This window comes from Hoplias malabaricus, chromosome 2 (assembly GCF_029633855.1).
Source record: "Hoplias malabaricus isolate fHopMal1 chromosome 2, fHopMal1.hap1, whole genome shotgun sequence".
Classification (NCBI taxonomy): Eukaryota; Metazoa; Chordata; class Actinopteri; order Characiformes; family Erythrinidae; genus Hoplias; species Hoplias malabaricus.
Window position 1 is genome coordinate 47,585,432 of NC_089801.1, and position 13,938 is coordinate 47,599,369.

The window sequence follows — 13,938 nt, forward strand, 5'->3', positions numbered from 1 at the left end:
CAGTGCCCCCAAGTGGACATTTGCGAAATCATTTTTTGCCCTCTCTCCCTCTAAGAAAGAATAATCTCGGACGCATATGTTTCTGCGGAAACTAAGCATGTATTATGCAATGTGTTATTAATGTTATCCTCTGTTATTTTCAGGTGACTGTCTACTAACTAACCAAGTGATGTGAATTACTGTTTTAATCACGAGGAAAAATTCCTGTCTCAATTTAGAAAAATGAATTAACCTCTAACATCTAGAATAGTTGATAATATACTCGATATATATATATATATATATATATATATATATATATATATATATATATATATATATATATACATATACACATGTATATATGTAATAAAAATACTCCAGTATACTCATTATGATATATTCAAGTATGTATGAAGTATTTTTATTCATTGAGGTTATATATTCTCCCAGAAAAGTGATCTTTTTCTTTCTCTGGAACTTGAGACGGTCACGTGGACTCCCCAAACACAGGAACCAACCAGAGGACGGAGACATCCCAAGTGGGCGTGACCGCGCCACCTATGAAAAAGGGAGTCACTCTCCCTTGCCCTCTTTCTCGGTTTCGCTCTCTCGTTTATTTCTTTTTACACTCCCTTGCTCTCTGCTTACGCCGTTGTTTTTCTTGACGCTCTAGTCTCTTGTTTTTCTTTTGTTTTCTCTCTACGTTGATGAAGCCGACTTTTCAAAAGACTCTTAAAAGAAGACAGACCTTCATTGTGAACTAGCAGGGGACGCCTTGTGTCAGTTAGCATTGCAATACAGAAACTAAAAGAGTAAAAAGGTCGATTAATTGTCAGTTATCTTGAACTTTAAATTTTTTATTTGTGGTCGTTGTTTGTAGCCCAATCCAAGTTTAATTTTACGACTGATCAAAGCGGGTGAAACTTATTTTGGCCAGAATAAGAGCCACCGCTGAAATTAAGTGAAAATTGTGAAATTAGTATTAGTATTTACTAATATTACATCGCTTCTGAGGATCGGAGGAAAATAGCGCGCTTCTATGGAAGCAAATCTGTCTCATCAGACCTTTAATACTGCCACCTTTGAATTTGTAGCACTGAATTTTTTTTGCACTGAAATTATGCATTTGATTTTTTTTTTGCACTGAAATTATGCATCTGAATATAATTGCTCTTGAATAGAACTCATGAATTTTCAAGAACACATTTTCACTGTTATTATTCAAGGTTAATAAATTAAGATAAAAAAATTCAAGCTCAAAAAAATTCAAACAATATATTTCGAAGTTGCTCAAATTCGGAAGACGAAATTCAGATACCAAAATACGAGGTACAAAAAATTCAGATACACATCCGGGATACAAAGGATGAGCAATCGATTCTGTCTCCAATCGAACCAACATCCAACCAATCAAATTACGCGCCACTGGTCACGTGAATGCGGTGCTCACAGCTACAAGAGGGCAGTAGCTATGGTGGCAAACTTGAGGGGCGCCTCTTCGGTGAGTGCATTTACTCATTTATTTGTATTTTGGGTTTTGGAAGAGTATAGGGCTGCAAAATGATTATTTTGATAATCGATTAATCTGTCAATTATTTTTTCGATTAATCGATTATTAATCTGATAAAAAGGAAGACAAGCCAAATTTGGTTTCCTGTCTGCTACTAGTATATTCAGGATACCATCAGTGAAAATAGCTGCTTGCTGTAGTGTGCAGATCTTCAAAACATAGTCAGCAATGCTGGGCTGTTTTTATCTGAGGTGAGAGAGAAAGTGTAGATATGAACATATTAACTTAAAAAAGGTGTAACTACTGATCTAAAATGCAGACAACAATGCAGGCAAATTGAAATTACATAAATGTATATTGGGTGATGCTGCCATGTGCTGAGAATAAAAGGGAAATTCAACTAACACATATGATCAGATATTGTTAAGATATTTAAGATTTTAGAGAACTAATGTTGTAATTGTATAAGTAACACACAACCTACCATTATTAATAATTAGTGTTTACATGAAGAATTAACCCAACCGTTACATTAATTTTATATTTATCAATATTTAACAGTGTAAGTAATGTAATATACACTTATAATGTAATATACACTTGGCTGTGATACTCAAACACTAACACACAATGCCAGTCAGAAAAGACCTTGAAAAAGGCTTTAAATATATTATTCAAAAAAAAGTTTGGATTGATTTTTTTTTTAACTCTGAATGTAACTGCCGCCACATTTGAGGTGGAACGGAAAACTCGCTAAATACAAGAGTGATATACATTTACTAAAAATGAGACATCTTGTTTAACTACTCTAGCAGGCTCTAGTGACATTGAGTGAGAGGAAAAACTAACATCGCTAACGCTAGCTTGACTAAAACTACGGCTTGTTTTGGAACTGCTGGTCGAGCTGACACATTTAAGGTGGAAGAGAAAACTCGGGGGGATGCTAAGGCTTGTTCGCTAAACGCGAGTGTAATATCGGAGTATACTAAGAAAAACAAATGTTGTTTAACTACTCTAGCAGGATCTAGTAACATTTTAGTGAGAGAAAAAGTAGAATTAACTTACTATACTTAATCTCTTTCACCCATAGCTCCAACAGGCTTCATTTTCAGGTGCTCATGCAGTGATCAGCTGTGCACATTTTGCACCTAACGCTGTTCCTTGAAGGCGTTAATGTAAAGTGCTCCCGTACATTTTTCTCTCTGCTTGTGCTAACATTATCCTCTGCTGTGACCGCCTCCGCCATTTTTCAAACCCTTCTTCCAGAGTTCGTCATGTGTAGCAACTGTACCTATGTGTATAATAACTTGGACCCAACTAATCGATTATTAAATTAGTTGCCAACTATTTTAACAATCGATTTTAATCGATTAGTTGTTGCAGCCCTAGAAGAGTCAGTAAGATTTAGTAACTAACGCGCTGCGTATAAACAGACTTCTATAGACAACATATACGCGGAGATTTTAATGAGGCTGCTGTTGTAAAATGTGCATTATTTAAACGTTATTTATCGTGGCTTATTTTCGCTGATGTTGCTCACAGGTACGAGGCAGTAGTTAAATTGGATACACATGGGGCAAACAATAGTTAGGGTAAAATAGTTAAATAACCAGATATTTCACTGTACCCAAAGTATTTGGTGTTGTATTCTGTAATATCTGTAACATCTGTAATATCTGTACCCAAAGTATTTAAATATACCTACAAGAAATATCTGACCAAAGTCCATGTTTTAGTTAGTTAGATAGCTGCTAAAATTTGGTTACGTTTAAAATGTCATCTTTTTACTGCTAATATGTAATATATTTTTATTCCTGTCGGTGCTGTACTTGTGGTGATAGGGTAGTCAGCATGAAATTGTACAGTTGGCCAGACGCTTATTGGACTTAAAAAGATTGTCTGAAAGAGAACAAAGCACCGCCAGTTTTGATGTCACACATCAAGATATGGGGTTAGTATTAAATTTCAAGTCTTGTACATATGGTTTATTTATACATATTCACTTTTGATTAATTGATGTTAATAAACACTATTGGGTACAATCCTGCAGACATCAGAGGCAGGAAGTTCAGTGTCGGTTCAGCCCTTCAGCCAGAAACACCATCCGTTCAAATGGAAATGACCAGGTAAATCTTAAAGGACAAGTTTCATATTTTAAATGCTGTTAATATGTACAGGCAAAAATTCATCTGTTATTTCCAGTAATTAATGATTTCCATAGTTTTGTGCTGCACATTCTTCTTTCCAATATTACAAACTTTAGAAAACTTTGCAAGGAAGCATTTTAATGTTTTGTGACCATTCAGTAAAATATAAAATAATGCAATAATATGAAGATCTAATGTGTAATGACTAATGTAATTTGGGGGGGAAATGTCATTGTTTTAAAGTCTAGAATGATTGCATGTTGTATCGGGTGAGAGTTTAAGTTTATCAAGTTCATCTTTGTCATGCAAGACACAGTTCAAATGTTATCATTGTCATCTTTTCATGTGATTATGGAAAAAAAGATAAAGTCATAAAACTGAGTTCATGTTTTAATATTATTATTTAATATAGGTCCTTCCCAGGTATTTTTTACCAAGAGCAGAGGAAAGAGGCGATTTCCTGCAGCAAATCTTGTTCCCGCCAAGAGACTTAAACCACTTGAAGTGACATTCTATTTGCTGCCAAAAAAGTGTGAAAAGACTCCAAAAGAGCAGGAGGAAATAGTTCATATGCAGTCAGGTTTGGGCCGTAGGACTGCTCATTTAGATGAGAGCACAACACATGAAGAGGTAATAAAATACAGTTTTGTTGGCTAGCTGTATAGTAAAACATATATATACTGTTAATTACATTAAATTAAACAATTATTTAAATTAATTGTGGGCACACATGCACAAATCTCAGATTGGTGTTGATCCAAATGTTTGCTCAAATAAAATTATCAAAACTGCATTAGGGTTAGTGTTAATTAGGAGTTAGAATGAAGGTAATTTTGAGTATTACTTTATGTTTATGTTTAGAGTAGCTCACAAAAAGTACAAGCACTGCAGAATTAGTGGCTTAAACCTTTTATTCTTTCATTGTAACAATGCTGATAACATTCTGTACTAACACAGCTTAAATATATACAGAAGAGTTTATTTTTTCTAAGGATATGTTTCTTGCAGTATGATGAATGTCATTTCTGATTCGAATTATTAATGTTCACTCTCTTTTTGGAGCTTACACTAGTATATTTTCTTGCTTAAAGCTATGTGATGCCCTCAGAGTATTATATCCAAAACCGGGGACTGTTACTGGTGGGTGGCTGATTTGCAAATCTTCAGGTAGGCCACCCCAAGTTCGTGTGTTGGTGTTGCTCATTCATAAGAGTACTTGTGCCATTTCTAACTGCACATTATGTAATGCACAGTTACTTTATTCTAACAGATGGTACACACACAAAAAAAACAACAACTTTACGATTTCTTCAAATTAATCACTATATTTATCATTAAGCCTATCTTTCTTGAATTTTTTACATAACTGTACATTAGTAAATGCAAATTAATTGTTAAATTGATAGAATTGTGTTTGTAAAAGCCAAATAAAAAATAAAAAAACATTTGTACAATACAAATTTATGTTCTTCCATCTGGACAGTAGTCAAAAGTAGTCATTTTGTGCATTTGTCATTCTGCAATGTATGCTACAGGTGGATGGGGAAGCCGAAAACTCTCTCTTGTGGCTCCTGATGACACTGGCTATACAGGTAGAATTTTGAAGGCTGCAAGTCGTGGGGGTAAAAGTCTGTTCATAGCCCCAATTCAAGACAAACTTAGCACAGATCCTCTACAACTAACAGATCAAGCATTCAGTAGCATGCCAAAAGTCACATGTCAGAAGTGTGGAGTCGCAATTCCCCTGCAGCTCTTAACAGAACACATCAAGACCTGTACTGTCATTGATATTAGCAGTGATGACAACCAGGTTAATGTGGATTGCAGTGTGCCTGAAGAGAGTAAATGTAAGAATATTTTAAAGCTTATTTTGAAGTGCATTATATAGTAATACATTTTTAACATTAGTTTGAAAATTACGCTGCTGTTTTTGCTTGTAACTTGTATATTGTTGCTTGTAACAGCTATAAGAACAGCTATATAAACAGCTATAAAAATGTTTCCCATTGACTTTATTGAGGTACATGCTTCTTCATGTGGGGAAAGGTAACTATTTAATTTTTCTGTTGTTGTTTTACACAGTCTTACTCTTTTACAGACTGTGCAAGTGTAACAAAAATGTTATGTGAGTAGTGCATGAAATGAGGTGAGGGATGAAAGTACTGTCAGTGAGGAAGAGCAAGCAGCAATGCCTGGGCCATCTGGATCTTTTGCCACATTTACAGATGATAGGTGCTGCTTAAGAGTAGCAGGGGCGTTGGAAATTTAAGGAAGTTAAAGTGTTAAAGTGCAATAAATATTGGCAAGTCACATGAACAACACTTGCTGTACAAGTTAAACAGAGCCTGTTTAGCTTAAAAAGCTAGCTTAGCAGGTAGCATAGACGTAATTTAACGTTAACCCAATATTAACACACTTAGCATCATCTTTAAACCTCAGCGTTATGGAGTACCAGAGTGGTTCTCCCATTAATTCAGATGATCATTTATATATTATATATAATTATATATATATTTTCTTTGTCTTCTTTTTCTCTGATTAGACTGGTTAAGTATCAGTGATCCTATGAGGGCATTATCTCATTGTGCGAATAATTTTCTTCGTATCCATGAAGACAATAGTCCATTACTTCTCAGCATGGACATAAGAAGTAGTCCTGCTGAACAGGACATGGCCCTTATCTCATTTTACAAGCAATCTAATGTGGAATGGGCACGACCACTGAATTGCAGACGTGAAGGTAGCTCCAAGGTACCATTGTCAAAATATCAATCAAAGTTATTTCCTTTATCTTTATTATTATGAAAACTTACATTGTGTTACAGGAGATGCTGCTATAGGACAGGGGGTAACTCGCTTTTTTTTCTCAGCCTCTGTGGAAAAGCTGAAGTCTGGGTTTTACATCAATTTTGGTATGTGACTATCACTTCCATTCTTCCATGCTATGTTTATTTTATGGTGCATAATACAGAGCTTTTATTTTTTTTTTTAACTGAGTGTGTTAAGTTTTGTCGCATTTTAGTTGGTTCCTTTTTTGCTGAAAGTTTAAAGGATTTTACGAAATATATAATGCCTATATTGATGGGAACTGGGGCCCAGTCCATCAGTGCTACAATTGTGCTAAAGTGTTAACCAGTCTGTAAACCATTCACACTCCCCTTGTTGTCATTTACCTGCATTAAAAGAGAAATTGTCATTAACAACCTGCACCCCCTTTGTCTTTTTTTATTTAATATTTTTGTCTTTAACAGCAAATTCCAATATTACACGACTTTTTGAAGGAGAGTCTGGCCATTTAGTCCCTTCAGCTTCTCACTTTCTTGTTGAAAGTGATATGTTCATTGTGGCGGGCAGAATTTTAGGCCATTCTTTTCTTCACGGAGGTCCATGCATGTCAGGACTCAGCTCTGCTGTTGTTCATGTCCTGCTTGGTGGGAGTCCTGAAACTGCAACTGTTACACTTGAGGACTGTCCAGACCTGGACATCAGAGAAACAATCAGGATTGTATGTTTATTTAAAATAACTTATTTTTTCATGTTAGGTTTTATACGTTGTAGGGCACCACTTTATTGTCTAGCTATTGCCCTTGATGGATCATAGTGATAGATTTAATACTTAGTTATTTACTATTGTACATGTTGTATTGTACTAAATATTCCGATTAGAAAGTGACTGAAATGTAATCTGAAATAAAATTTCAGAGGGTGGAGCTTATTTGGGCCCACTGTATTACTCTGTACGGTGCATAAAGTATTCTGGCATTACATATCTCTCAATTTTCTTTCCTCTGGCTTGAAGCTTGAAGGGGAGTCCAAACTCTCAGATTTGGATAAAATAAGAGTCCAGGACTTGGCCAATGCCTGGGACCTTCCCTTCCTGACTGAGAACAACAGGAGATGGCTATATGAGAAGCTATTGATCCATGCTGTGAGTGAAATTTTTTGGAAATATTTGTTTATATTTCTTGGTTTTAATAATGTGACTATATTTAGCTTATAAATGCATATTGCAAATGTAATAAAAAAATGTGGAGACATTAATATTGTTATATAATTAAATATTTTATTAAACATTTTTTCTCCTCCCTCATTCCCAAGGGGCGAAAACAGTTGATGTAAAATTTAACACTCTCTTTGTGCCAGTTTGTTTTCCTGTAAACACAATTTTTATTATTATTTTTAAATACATCAAACGAAGGATTTTGTCAGTGAGCAGGAATGTGGTATCATCTTACCTTTTTGGACAGAAAAAAATTCATTTAAATTGAAATATATTCCTGAAAAAAGTATTTCTCTTTGAGCTTACTATTGGATAAATTATGTATTCTAACTTTTCTCTGTTATTAGTCTAAACAGGTAATTGGACGTATCACAAGACAAATCAAGCAGCTAAGATGTGGGCTTAAAGAAACCCCAATGTGGACAGTGCTTACTCAACGACCTGACACAGTGCCCTTACTTTTTGCAAAAGAGGGAGCAGGGAATCTCAGCTCAGAGGTATATATTTAATTCTGATGTAAATTTTAATTACTCTGTCCTAAAGTGTTTTATTGGTATGCATTTGTCAAATACTGTTTAAAACTACAGTTTATACTCGGGGAATGAAGTTCTCCGTTGCTATGACCAATTTCTATCACAGCTGGCCATTACCAATCAGCTGCGTAATGCTGTTGAGAGTTGATGTGGTTTTGTTCTGATACTTAGTGTGTGCTTATAATTGCATGTCTGGATAACAGACTATTAGAGTGAACATTTGTGACACTGACTGCTGACAGGAAGGCTAACAAATTTCACACAGGAGTGAAATGGATTTTACCTAGCCTTCACTTGAATTATTTCAAGAACTAAGGCATCCTAAGTTATCAAAAGGACAGTTCTGGTCATGAAAGGCCTTTTTTTTTTCCCTCACATGACTGGTGCTCTGCACTTCAGAAGAACTTCATTTTGCTTCAATACCTGCATTCCTCATCAATGCTTATTGCTGTTAATTTTCAATGTCTTTTCCCTCTATTGGCTTTCCGGGAGTGATATGCAGTATTGGGGTGCTAATGTTGGAAAAACTATTTGAGCATTTCCCATGCTGTAATGCAGGTACTACTTCAGCGTATAACTTGGCCGTGTGAGGATGATGACAAAGATGACGATTATTCAAGTGACACTAAATGTAGCATGTCAGGTTATCTTCGGCAGTTTATTACTAATGGTAAGTTTGCACAGTACACATGGAACTGATATAATATACTTTAATAAACTGATAATATACTTTAATTATTGGTTCTGTTACATAAAGGTTTAAATATTAAACATGTAGGTGAATTTTGTTGTAAATAAATGTTGATTATTGTCTGCTTTTAGCTCAGTAGTCTAATGGGCCTTGTTTAAAAAAATAACTTAAACAGCTTGTCTGAGAAGTTAGACTATTGTGTAAGCTGTTAGTGCTATAATTTTTTTACATGTTGTAGCTAATTGTTTATTTTAATGTGCTTCATAGCTGCACCAACGGAATTGACCAATCTGGTAAAATTCTGGACAGGATGGGAGATTATTCCAGCTAGCCTTTCTGTAGAGTTCGTCAATGGCAGCTACCCCACAGCCTCCACCTGCTTTGAGACTTTGCGCATCCCAGGGATGGATAACACCTCTTTTAAAAATGACATCCTGGGCTGTATTTCTACTTGCCAGACAGGATTTGGTCTTGTGTAACAGTGATATCTTGGTCTGTATTTTATTTGGCAGACAAGATTTGATCTAAAATATGTTGCTGTACTTAATTTTAGTCATTACCAGTTCCATTAAAAAAGGTGAAAGCTTCAAAGAGTTGAAAAGTTAAGCTTGTACAAATAAATGTAGCAGTTCCTCAGATTGTCCAGAACATGCAGGGAGATATACTCCAAATTAAAATATCTAATACGTGATGTTGAGAGTGTCTTTTTTGGCATATGTATGACACAGTTAATTTTCCTTGTAAAACAATCTTTGAACTCAAACATCTGGTAATATTAACATAATGCTTACCTTTTTTCCTTTAGATCGGACATCAGAATAACTTTTGAATGTATGTTTATTGCAATGTCTCCTACAAGATAAAATGCTCCAAGGAATGAAAGTTTTTTTTTATTGCCCAACCTAAAACTGCCCATTTCTGCCATTATTATATTTACACTGAAAATAACATTGGTTGATCTGCTTTTGAGAAATTGTTATAAGTATTGTCCTGTATCCCACCAGCATCACAGAGGTCAATTATACTTAACACCTCCCTCCACCATGTCCCCCTCTCAGCAGCAATTGTTTTTACTTTAAGTTAATTCATTCCTATTCTTAGATCAGTTATTTTAAAGAGAGAGGTATTTCTCACAAAACTGAACGGCAGCAATATAAATATCACAGCCAAAGGACTGGGATGCAGCTCTTGGGTTAAATGCATCTGTCAGTGGGCATTCTGTGTGTGGGACAATGATGCTTGAGTGGTCATCAGTGGGAAGTCCACTGTTGTGCCACTCAATGGCACATTCCATACAAATAAGTTTTTTTTTAGTTATGTGGATAAAAAGTGTCACTCACTTTTTTTCTTTTTGGTTTCTAAAAAGTTTATACATAAACCACAATTTGTCAATATTACATTTGCCAGTACCCCTGCATTATCTGGTCCAGGAATTGGGTGATGTGAATGACCCAGCTCCCACAGCTCGTTAGGCATCATGTGGCTCACTGTTCTTATCGGATGATTGTCCCAACCAATGCCAAAAGTATCTAGGTCTTCTTGCAGGTGTGGCAGGAACACATAGTGGCAACAGAAGAGCTGTGTGATGGAAATGCTGAGGTAGCCCTCTCCTTCAAGGTAGTGGAGAACATCATAGTAGATGCTTGTTACAGCTACCCATAGATCTCTCCACAGCCTTTCAATCCTGGAAATTGATAAAATTGAAAAACTTGCATTAAAATAAATAAAACGTGCCCTCAAGATCATTCAAGAGCACATGCTTCCATTATGGTTTTAAGAAAAGGTTTGTATCCAACTCTAAAATAGATTTATTAAATGGTTAACATTTCAATATCTTGGTGTTGTGTTCATAATTTACACAGGACAAAATTCTGCCCCTTGCCCAGTCCGTTACTTTCACCCATATTCTCACATCCCTAACTACCCAACTTAATGTCCTATGTCACTGATGAAGGACAAGAGGACAACCAACACAAAATGCAGCAACAGATGAAATACTGTCTCTGACTTTAAATCTACAAAGTGGACCATCTAAAAGTGAGACACTCCTAACAAGTGGACACAGGGTTTACAAACTCTAACAGCATTGCTGTGTCTGAACCACACATACCAACACACCACTACGTCAGTGTCACTGCAGTGCTGAGAAGGATCCACCACCTGAAATCATACCTGCTCTGTGGGGGTCCTGACCACTGAAGAACAGGATGAAAGGGGGCTTACAAAGTATGTAGAGCAACAGTCTAATTGAAGAACTACAAAGTGCTACTGTATGGTCAGTGGAGCTGAGAGAATGGACAGCGTGTGTGGAAACAATTAGGTGTTCATAATGCTATGGCTGATCTGTCTATGTTATAAATTGTATTGCTGTTTTAACATGTGCCCTTTCACACATCTAGTGTACAACTGCAGATTTTCGTTTTCAGAGGTGTTCTTACTACAGGGGGTAACAACAGTGCAGCATGAATTCACTGTGATTGTCCAGAACATTATTGGCTCTGCTCACACAGGGACTCACTTGGTACAACAAACCTTCCAACTAACATAACTCCTGGTAACAGGTGTATTCTAACATACTAATCAAATCAAATCAAATCAAATTTATTTATATAGCGCTTTTCACAACTGATGTTGTCACAAAGCAGCTTCACAGAATTCCAGTAAGACAAGATTTGACATGAAATGTAAAGACAAATGTAAAACCCTCAAGTGAGCAAGCCAGGGGCGACAGTGGCAAGGAAAAACTCCCCCAGCTGAGGAAGAAACCTTGGGAGGAACCAAGGCTCACAAGGGGTGACCCATCCTCCTCTGGTCAATCTACTGGTGATGATAGTTAGTAGTCCATGAGAACTTCAGTGTAGGGACAGCTTCAAGGCACTTGGTGGTTGCTGGAGCGTGGGCAGCTGGTCTGAAGCGTGGAGGAGGATCTCGACAGTCATCCATCAGTGTCCAGACAGACAGGTGGGCAGTCGTTTACTCGGAAAGATGTAAAGGGATGGAATTAGTTTTGAACTGTTTTGTGTTTGTAAAGTAGAAAATATGAAAATTTCCAGAGTGTGGCTAATGACTCCGGCAGATCTGACTATGACAGCATTAACTAAAAGGAGAGAACCAGGAGGACACACAGACACGGGAGCATCCTGAAACACTGGCATCCCTCCGCTCCACCGTCAACAAACCTGAGTGATCGCGAGAAGCGGCGGGACGACAGCACCAGCGTCTCAGTATACTATAATTCCCTGTGTCCATGGACCCCCCGGATCTGCCGCCTTTATCTATGGGGGAGCATTAGCTACCAAATGATAAACTAAACAAATGAGTTTTTAGCCTACATTTGAAGATTGCGACTGTGTCTGAGTCCCGAACATTTTCTGGAAGATCATTCCAGAGTTGGGGGGCTTTATAAGAAAAGGCTCTTCCCCCAGCTGAGGCCTTCTGAATTCTGGGAACATTTAAAAATCCAGTATTCTGTGATCTGAGTGAACGTGGAGGCTCATAATAGGAAATTGTATCTTGAAGATATTCAGGAGCAAGCCCATGTAGAGCTTTATATGTTAATAACAAAATTTTGTAGTCAATGCGGAATTTAACAGGCAGCCAATGAAGTGATGATAAAACTGGGCTGATATGTTCAAATTTTCTAGTTTTAGTGAGGACCCTAGCTGCAGCATTTTGAACTAGTTGAAGTTTTCTTAAATTGCTGCTGGTGCATCCTGACAGTAGTGCGTTACAGTAGTCAAGCCTTGAAGTAATAAAGGCATGTACTAATGTTTCTGCGTCCTGGAGGGATAAGGCATTTCTAATCTTAGCAATATTGCGAAGATGTAAAAAAGCTGTCCTAGTGATACTACCTATGTGTTGATCAAATGATAAATCCGGGTCAATTATGACACCAAGATTTTTTGCTGCTGAACCAGGTTTAACTGGAAAGTTAGCTAGATTTAAAATAAGTCTGATAATTTATTTCTTGTCACTTTTGGACCCAAAAGCAGGACCTCTGTTTTGTTGCTGTTTAGAAGGAGGAAGTTACGCAACATCCAGCCTTTCACGTCTTTTACACAGTCCTCTATTTTCTTTAATCTGTGTTTGTCATCGGGCTTGGCTGAAATATACAATTGTGTGTCGTCTGCGTAACAGTGAAAGTTAATGTCATGGTTTCTTATAACTGTGCCTAGCGGTAACATGTATAATGTAAATAATAATGGTCCTAAAATAGAGCCTTGTGGAATTCCAAATCTTACTTTAGAATAATTTGAATTTAGATTGTTTACTTTTACGAATTGATAACGTTCCGTTAAGTAAGATTTGAACCATAATAGGGCTGTCCCTGTGATTCCAACCATGTTTTCTAACCTTTCTGTGAGAATATTGTGGTCTATTGTATCGAAGGCTGCGCTTAGGTCAAGAAGCACCAACAGGGATACGTGGCCTTGATCAGAGGCAAGAAGAAGATAATTTGTTATCTTGACTATAGCTGTCTCTGTACTATGATGTTGCCTGAATCCAGATTGGAATTTTTCATATATATGATTCTTATGTAGATATGAACTAAGTTGTTGGGCCACAGCTTTTTCTAAGATCTTAGACAGAAATGGCAAAATAGAAATAGGCCTGTAATTAGACAGTGTACTAGCATCAAGATTTGGTTTCTTGATCATAGGTTTAATAACTGCTAGTTTAAAAGCTTTGGGTACATGGCCCAGACTAAGCGATGAGTTTACTATAGTTAAAAGAGGATCAATAATAGCTGGTAGTACTTCTTTGAGCAACTTTGTGGGAATTGCATCAATTGTGCAAGTTGTACAGTTTGCGGAGGTGATAATCTTCTCTAGTTCTAATTGTGAGAGTGGGTAAAAGGTTTCAAGTCTTTCTTTTACAGTTATATTATGTTTTATTTCATTCACATCAGGTGGCAGCCAGGATGGATTTGATCCTGTGGCTAGAGTTTGTTGTCTAATATTCTCAATTTTATTATTAAAAAAGTCCATAAAATCTTTACTGGTGAGAGTTGCTGGAATTAGTTGTTGAGAACCTGCTTGATTTTTTGTAATTCTAGAAAACACACTAAACAGTGC

General features: G+C 36.6%; 1 protein-coding gene across 1 annotated transcript; it reads left to right on the top strand.

Moving 5' to 3' along the window:
• The first annotated feature begins 2,913 nt into the window (after positions 1-2,913).
• Positions 2,914-9,511, top strand: LOC136687743 (G2/M phase-specific E3 ubiquitin-protein ligase-like). Its single transcript, XM_066662285.1, has 13 exons — positions 2,914-3,034; positions 3,334-3,443; positions 3,543-3,618; positions 4,052-4,269; positions 4,731-4,806; positions 5,175-5,231; positions 6,182-6,379; positions 6,465-6,551; positions 6,891-7,144; positions 7,439-7,567; positions 7,987-8,136; positions 8,731-8,842; positions 9,131-9,511. Exons 4-13 carry the CDS (start codon positions 4,210-4,212, stop codon positions 9,340-9,342), a joined length of 1,335 nt encoding a protein of 444 aa, XP_066518382.1. The 5' UTR covers positions 2,914-3,034; positions 3,334-3,443; positions 3,543-3,618; positions 4,052-4,209; the 3' UTR covers positions 9,343-9,511.
• The last annotated feature ends 4,427 nt before the right edge of the window (positions 9,512-13,938 follow it).

Bases quoted from the DNA above. Each gene is read 5' to 3' on its own strand.
- LOC136687743 (XM_066662285.1), top strand. From the start codon at position 4,210: ATGCAGTCAGGTTTGGGCCGTAGGACTGCTCATTTAGATGAGAGCACA. The intron at 4,270-4,730 runs GTAATAAAATAC...TCTTGCTTAAAG, and splicing joins AGAGCACAACACATGAAGAG to CTATGTGATGCCCTCAGAGT. The intron at 7,145-7,438 runs GTATGTTTATTT...TCTGGCTTGAAG, and splicing joins TCAGAGAAACAATCAGGATT to CTTGAAGGGGAGTCCAAACT.